Source organism: Cyprinodon variegatus, unplaced genomic scaffold (assembly GCF_000732505.1).
Source record: "Cyprinodon variegatus isolate N-32 unplaced genomic scaffold, C_variegatus-1.0 Scaffold34, whole genome shotgun sequence".
Classification (NCBI taxonomy): Eukaryota; Metazoa; Chordata; class Actinopteri; order Cyprinodontiformes; family Cyprinodontidae; genus Cyprinodon; species Cyprinodon variegatus.
The window spans coordinates 882,294-890,544 of NW_015150487.1; the positions used below are offsets into that span (position 1 = coordinate 882,294).

The following is an 8,251-nucleotide window of genomic DNA, read 5'->3' on the forward strand; positions in this document are numbered from 1 at the left end:
GTCATCTTTACCGTCGACAGGCTGCTGCCATGTCCCGAATTCCTCTTTTTCAGCCACTTTTGTTGAAATTTGCATTTTCCCAATTCTCTAGCCTTTTCTCCGCCTTGACCTTCTTTTCCAAACATACGGCTTTACAATCAACCAGAAGCAGTTCTGCGCAAACACGCGCAACCAGTTATATCTGATATAACATATCTGACAAAATCGTTTTTATTAATGTTTTTTTTTTCTAAATAAAGCGTTTTAAATGCCATGATAATCACATTTACTGAATTTTAATGCAAATTAAGGCCTTAATTCTATAAAAATAATAATTTAATGACTTTTAATCATTTTTAATGAACCGTCGAAACCCTGCAGCATTTCTTATCATTGTTTCACTTTTATCACGTAAATGGAGGAAATAAAAGAAAAATCGGCTTCAGAAGTTGGTCGGACATTAAGAATCAGTCAGACTGATGTAAAAATAATCAGCCTTTAAAAAAAATCACTTATCAGTCCAGCTCTACAGCTAGACATCATGTTGTATAGGTTTTACACTGCAGTATGGATAAAGAAGCCCTCTATTTTGATAAAAAGAGGGCTACTTAAGCAATAGATACTATGTGCAAAATCTGAAGACAATGGCCATACGTTTTGGTGCATAGCATACCAGAAAATTGGAAAGAAAATGGTTACTTGGACTGTAAAGTCCCTTTTATTTAAAGTGGCCTAAATAAAACCCTAACCTCAGTCCCACAGAACATTGAAAAAAGTGAAGTGTGTGTTTCATTATAACTGAAAATTTTATCTGCTTACAACAGTTAAACTCAAAGATATCTAGACTGCAGAATAGAAAATAAGCTTGAAGTTTTTCAGCAATTTACTCACCTGCAGATAGTGTTGGAGCTGAAAATGTGCTGTTTGCTTGGCAGGAGAAGGGCGGGCAAAGCTGGACGGCTGAGAAAAGGCACCACTTTCTCTGGAATTAGAAAGATAAAAATACCATTCATTCATTTTAAAAAGGGACATACAATTTTTTCCAACAATGGATTCTTACTGCTGATGTGTTGTTGTTAATTTTTTTTTATTATTTTGTGCAGTTGCTCCAGTTTTTGTGTTCATCATTCATAATTCCTCTTCCTACCAAAGGTTAGGAAGAGTAACTGCAGACTCTTTTTTTTTTTTTTTTTTTAAGTCTCTCGCAATAAAAACTGAAATATAAACAAATATAATCTTGACCTGAAAAAAGCATTCTGCTGCCACCTTACTTAGACTTAACTTTGTTTTTGATCCCCTTGGGATTTACTTAGTACAAACGGGGTTAAAGCAAGTTGCCATTAAAGATAAAAATGCAACGGGCAATATAGCACAAAACGTCCTGGTATATGTTTACTTTAGATATAAAAAAATATCTGCACAGTAGAGAGCTAAGGGAAGACTACACAGTAGTTGACTTGGATTATTGCACTTGCACTACAGAGATGCACTGACATAATACATAAGTAAAAATTATACAGACTACACAGCAGTTGGCATCTGTTATTGGACAGTGAGAGAAAAGAATACTGCACATACATTTGCAGATCCCAGCAAAGATTGCAGAGGAAGATTGATCAGACTTTCTTTGCATTGATCTGACAAAATGAAGTATGTATAGTGATGTAAAGTACTACAGGTGGCTGTCAAGATCAGATATATTTTTTTGATATCAGCCAAAAAAGCTATTAACGGGTTATATTGTCCAGCACCTAAAATCTCTGATATGTGCATACTGATGGAAACTCTCTGCTTCTGTCTTAAGTTTCTGTAATTAATTGGCTATAACCTATTTTTATCTGTTTTAGTAATATAACTCAATCAAGCCTTTTTCTAATATTCTACATTATAACATAATTAATAAAGCTATTAATACATTATTTAATATGTATCGGAAATGAACAAAAATTAAATCGGAACACCCCTAAAAGTTAAAATAAAAGTAGTTACTGTAGTAAAAGTGGAACCTATTAAGTTATAACTGAATTACTACTAAGGAGTAACACAAAGAGGCCAGGCTGCTCTCTTTGAATACGACAACTAAAAACAAATAAAGAAGTTATGTGAGTATTTTCTCGCTGCTTCCAGCCAGAGTAACTGTTCATTCATTCTAGAACTGACACACACTGATTGTTTCTGTTTATGTGATTGTTTCTGTTTATGTATATGGGTATATATGTATATGTATATATGTATCTGTATATGTGTGTATGGATATATGTATATGTATAGATTATGGGAGATGTTGTTTTAATGTCCACATAATTGTATTTCATTTGTAATTTTTTTTATTTTATTTCATGTTTTGTTGTTGGACCCCAGGAAGAATAGCTGTAGCTTGCTACAGCTAATGGGGATCCTAAATAAACTAAACTAAACTAAACACACAGGGCTAGCTTCACTGCTAGCTTGGCTCTTTCACTAACAGCTGGCTGTTACCAGGCTCTCGGTTCAGCTTTAATTAGAAAGTCTGCGAATAAAACACCACTCTTATTTTGAGAACGTATTATATCGTTAAAGCGAATTAAAACACGGAGAAAAGAACTATGCTAACCATGCTTTACCTTCGTGGTTGATAAAATGAACGCCGCATTGAACTCCTGTCACTTCCAGAGCGGCTAACACCTTCAGACAATGCGGGTTGCCTTCACTAACAAACAGCTCCATCATGGCGGTGGCAGCTCTTCTTGTTATTAAACTCTTCTCGGGGTTTGTTGTGTCTGTTTTTATTTCTCTCTGAATGAGAAGATGACTCTGGGACTAACTTTGCCGGCGTATGCTGTCCACGCTGATGCAAGCGCTGTTAGATCCACCAGATATGGTGGAAATGTAGTTTTTAGACTGTCAATGCGCCCTACACAGAAACAGAGTCGCTTTTGTCAAAGGACTACATTCCCCACACCCCTTTTCGCATAACACGACTTTATGTATTTTAGGTTGGCTTGTTGTGAGAAATTGGTTCAGCACCGGCGGGCGGCACGGCTCTTCATACATGTACGGGAAACATAGGGCGATTTCGTGAATTTAAATAAACTCACTGCAAGCACCAGCTGCTGTAATGTGATTGGTTTAGAGAGAAATTATATTCACCGATTACAGCCAATCCGAAAGCACCAAATCCTACCCAACTTGAGCTATTTTCTATCCTCTTAAACAACTGGGAGGGGTCTGTCTGTCAAGCATGGGATGGAAATGTCACTTGTTCCCATGAGTTACAGTTAATTTGCAAAAGTGCACGGAGTAGTTGTCCCGCTGCGTCTCCATTAGCCCAATTACGTGAAGTTATTTATATCTACGAGAAAAGGACTGCACACCTATTAGGAGGCATACGCAAATGTGTGGACAGTTCACTCCAAAACATAACTGAGCTGTCACCGCGTAGGTCGCTGCTGCAAAGGTAAGCTATATCGTTTATTTTCAGGGGAGCATGTTATTTGTAAACACTTAACTAGAGAGTGTTTTTTAATTTGCTAAAACAAAATAAAAATAAAAAAATAAACAATGATCTTACCAACAGGATACGGAAATGTCAATCCCTTAGTTTTATTAACAATATAAATAGTTAAAAACTGAAATTTACAACTGTTTCCAGCATGTTTGAGGTCACATTCATTCATTTAATCTTCTTGTCATAATCGAAAGTAGTCGTTTTCTTAAAAAAAAAAAAAGTTGGTTTTCATGGATTACTTAATTTTAAAATCCTGATTTTGTTAAAAATATGTTAACATAAGTCAATATTTCTAGGTTGTACTTTTACTGTTCTGAATATTTCTGAATGTTTTACACATTAAGCTGCTGGAGGGGTCACAGGTCATATAGGTCCTTCATTCAGACTGTTACAACAAAACAAAGGTACTTTTTCCGCTACACATCTTTTTTTCCACAAGATAAGCTAACAGTCCTTCATCTAACAACTGCTTAGATTCAGAAAAGAAACCACACATGCTTTTTTTAACCTCTAAACATTTCCTGTGGAGGAGCATCACTTTAGTTTCCCTTTGAGTCCTTCCTTATAGATGTCATGCTGTATTTTTTATTAACACAGGCATGCATTTCTCCTTCAGACACTGATGCACTGCTCTACCATGATATAAAACTGCAAAAACAATGTTCTCATCTTTTTTATCTTTGTTTTTTTTTTAAGCCACATGATAAGTCACTTTTCATATGCTGTCTTTTGTGCAGAAATATTTGCATGCATCTGCATGCAAACCTAGCCAATACGAGTGTATGGACAGGTTAACCACACGGTGTGATGGAAACTGCTCGCCTGACGCATTGCATTTTTGCTGTTTCATAATCATTCTTAAGTCCTTGCAAAGCTGGAGATTTTCTCTCTTTCTGTCAGCTTATGACGACACAAGCTTGAAAGATTAATGCCATTTGCAACTTTTCTGATTAAAAGTGCCCTGTGTCTTGACTATTAGGAGGAGAGTTGCAGGCCTGCCACAATAACAAGAGGACCTTCATACACTGTGTGTTGATCTAGTGTCACAGATTGGGGCAATGAGTTTATGAAATCATGGTGGGTTACTTGTCAGATTAACCTGGCTCTTTACTTTTACTCAGCTTGACTGTGGGATGAGTTGTGTGGCTATTTGCATGTATGCTTTGACTTGTGTGGGAAAATTATGATGATGATCTCACCTCTTTGTTAAAGCTAGAATCTGTAAAGCTGAGCCTGTTGCCAGTGAATCCTGCCTTCTCTATATAGTCTTTAACTTCCACCTTTGTCATTTTGGTTTGTAGGTTTGTTTTAGTTGCTGTTTTGTTTCTTGGTCTGAATGTGTCAATGAATGAATGAATGTATTTTTGATGGCCTTTTCCTATATTTCTGATGGCCTTTACTGTCTTGGCCATTAGGTTCGCTAATGCTGGAGACATTTTTTCCAGCTTTTCCTCACCCCTTCCCCGCTAAACTATGCCTAATCCAAAGTTCACGTGACTTTCTTTTTATTGTGAAAAGAAATGTGAATAAATCTTTATAACCATTTATGCTATTTTGCTCACTGTGAACCAAACACTTTCTCTTTAGCTGACGTTTTCCAAGCGTTCTGGAGGTTTTAGTTTTTCTGTATGAGTCTGTATTTTCCTCTTAACATGAGTTCGCATCTTCAACCTTTTATAAGCATTGTTTTTCTTCAGTTTTTTTCTTCAGCCATTAAAGCTTTGACCTATGAATCATTCAAGCATTAAAGGGCACCTAACCTAAGGGCTGAATCAGTGCTGTAAAGTCACCAGGTCATGCAGAGTATTAATTCTTCTGAACTTTTCTGTCAAAGTTAAAGTAGCAAATAATTTTTAACAGCCAAGGAAAATGATAGATGATGTTGCATACATTATTAACCACTTTTACTCTGATACCTCCAGATTAAATCCAGTACTATGAATTGTCTTCCAAAGTCATCTGCTACACATAGTCCACCAGTATTGACTTTGTATAATTTTCTTGTTGCAGCACCAATAAGTCTTACATTCTACACAAAAAGAACTTTATTACAGTGTGATAATGAGAAATAAATGTTGAAAAGACCATTGAAGAAATGATATTTTTAGAAGTTTGATCAACTGAAAATATGGCTTATATTCTTAACATGGTGATGGCAGCATCATGCTGTGGGAAGGAACAGGGGATAAGGCCTAAGTTGACATTCACTGTTTAATCTGAATAATTTTTAGCTATTTTGCACATATTACTTTGAAGGGCATGATCTTTAAAGCAGTATAACAATAGAACGTCACTAATGTTTTTATCTTGTTTACGGAATACTTCAAATTGAAGATAACATAGAAAAAAAAGAAGTGATAAAGTTGGAGAGAGTTTCTCATTTCTTGATCCATTTGTTTTTCACCAAAGCTTTATCAGAAAAATAACTTCCCTTGGAGTTACCCAAGAATTGAACTGAAAGTCATCGCCCTGACCTGCTATAAGTTCATGAGTTTTCCCTTTTATACAATGATGACATGTGCATTAAAGGTGAGAAGAGAAGTTAACAGTCAGTGTCATCAGCCACACTATCGTCAGAGTTTCATTCTGAGAAGCTGTTTTTGGTATTTTTACTCGAATACATAAACAGAGAAGCATATGGCTTTTGAGGGCTGCTTCCCCTTCCATAGATATGCAGAGACTACGCATAACAGGTGGTCTCACCAGAGCCTGGATCTGAATATTACTGCTTGGTATCATTTGGGATGAAATACCATCACATTCTAATAAAAGAATAGCCCTAAAGAGAAATCCCCCTCAGAACCTCCATTTGAGAATTTTTAAGAGTAAAAGTAATGATAAATAAATCATTTCAACCTCTGTCTTTGTTTAGGTTGTGTTTTTCCTCAGATGTTTGACTACTTTACTGAAACAGTGCTAAATTATGGATGATGAACCAGTCAGTTTATAGACCGTAAAATTGGGTTAATGCATACATATCTTTCAGGATGGAATATTTGTAGATTTTATTAATGAAAGATTAGATTCCTTTTCTAAAAGTTAAAATAAAGTTACTGCCAGGAGAAGTTAGTCTTTTTAACCCAGACTATTGTCTTGTTGGTTGTTATTTCTTTTTTTTTATTGTCGTCTATAAAGATTTCTCTAATTTTGCATAGCTCAATTTTTTTTTTCTTTTTTCACTTTTAATTTTTTCTTCAGTTTGTGTCTTTATGTTTTCACACAGATCACCTATTAATAGATATTTAAATGTTTCTGTTCTTCATTTCTAAGTTAATATCTTCATTTAACTCTAAGGAAAATTAAGTAAAATATTTTGATGAATAAACTGGTAGGTGTTTAACTTGATTGAGGCCTTTTTTTATTTTTAAATGTCGCCTAATTAAATAAATAACTTCTATAACCCTCTAGTGAATAAGAGAGGTGCCTGTCTGTGTGTTAGCGCCATCCTAGTTGGAGGTTTAGCTCCTTTTCCTTGCGCCTTCAGTCTGAGCTCACTTTGGCTGCACGCAGCTGAAAGTGGGTCTTCAACTTGCTTGATAGCTTTTGACAGCTCACTCTCATCCCCGGTGGATCAATGGAGCTCAGCGCTCTTCATTAGAAACATCAATGTACTGCACATTCCCACAGGCTCAGCAACAACCCAGCAGCTCAGCCAGTGAAATTGTATTTATTTTTTATTCTATGAAAAAAAAAATCATTCAAGAATTATGGCTTATATATTTTTTCTCCAGCTTCATACAAGAGAAACTGCTTGCATAGTTTTTTGAGTTACATTTTTAGCAACAGTTTGCCTTAATGTTCAATTTCAATGTTTTTACATTTGACATTACATTAATTGAATGGATGGATGGATGGATATCTTCTTTTAAGTTGAAGGCCCAATTGGAGTTGAATAAAGACAGACATTAAGATGTGATTTAAGGCACACTTGCAGCTTTTTTTAATATCTATTCTTCTTTAGATCGTGTAAATCCCTTATATTGTCCCACAATGGGGAAATTCACTCTCTGCATTTAACCCAACCCCTTTGGGAGCAGTGGGCTGCCAATGTGCGGGGCCCGGGAAGCAGCCTGGGGTTAAGGGTCTTTGCTCAGGGACCCAGAGCGGCAGTCTGTGGGAATGAGTGGGATTTGAACTCAGAACCTAACCACCAGGCCACCACTCCCCTAGGAATGATTGGAGTGTTGATCCTCACAGACACCTCCTTTGCCACATTCATCTGGTTAGTACCCAGCCATCTTACTGTTCAAGAATGAGACAGGTTATTATAAGCTATTAAGGGATTGTCATTATCCACACGCAGTGAAGGATTTTTTTTTGGGACAAAACTCCTAGAGACTGTTAGAAGCAACAGTCTGCAGAAACATTTGATCCAAGTGTTTCAAATAAGTTATTTTGACCAAATCCTAAAGTTGTGTGATGTATCTATTTTTTGTATTTTATTATAATGCAACATTGAATTAATTATTTATTTATTAAAATATATTTTTTTACATTATTTGTCCATTTGTGGTTTGGAGGGCTAGGTCTGTGTCTTTTTCATGGTGGATGTGGATCTCCTTCCCGGTTGCTTTAGAAAGGACATCCTGTGCAAAAACTGGATCTAAGAAGCCTTTGACTGAAGACATTCTGTCATCAGTCTTATGAAGAGGATGCTCAGAGTTGTCCATAATGTTCTTCATTTTATGAATAATTCTTCTTTGACATATTGTCTCCAGAGGTTCTAGAGTTCCTAGATCAGAGCTGCCTGTCTCTATCAGCGTGTTCAGCTTCTTTCAGTCATTT

General features: G+C 36.0%; 2 protein-coding genes across 6 annotated transcripts in view; one reads left to right on the plus strand and one right to left on the minus strand.

Annotated features, from left to right (window-relative positions):
* Nucleotides 1–2,827, minus strand: part of mars (methionyl-tRNA synthetase) — a 20,499-nt gene extending 17,672 nt beyond the window's left edge. The window contains exons 1-2 of one of the 2 annotated variants that reach the window (XM_015402232.1): nt 2,583–2,827; nt 871–961 (exon numbers count right to left, since the gene is read on the minus strand). In XM_015402232.1, coding sequence (XP_015257718.1) covers nt 871–961; nt 2,583–2,688 — 197 coding nt within the window. In that variant the 5' untranslated portion in view covers nt 2,689–2,827. The remainder of the gene's footprint in view (nt 1–870; nt 962–2,582) is intronic. The other variant, XM_015402240.1, reaches the window with a different exon arrangement.
* A 382-nt stretch (nt 2,828–3,209) lies between these two features.
* Nucleotides 3,210–8,251, plus strand: part of arhgap9 (Rho GTPase activating protein 9) — a 67,843-nt gene continuing 62,801 nt past the window's right edge. For 2 of the 4 annotated variants that reach the window (XM_015402302.1, XM_015402322.1), the window contains exon 1: nt 3,212–3,415. The gene's annotated coding sequence lies outside the window, so the exon portion shown is untranslated. Of the gene's footprint in view, nt 3,416–8,251 lie in introns of all 4 variants that reach the window. The other 2 variants (XM_015402330.1, XM_015402338.1) reach the window with 2 other exon arrangements.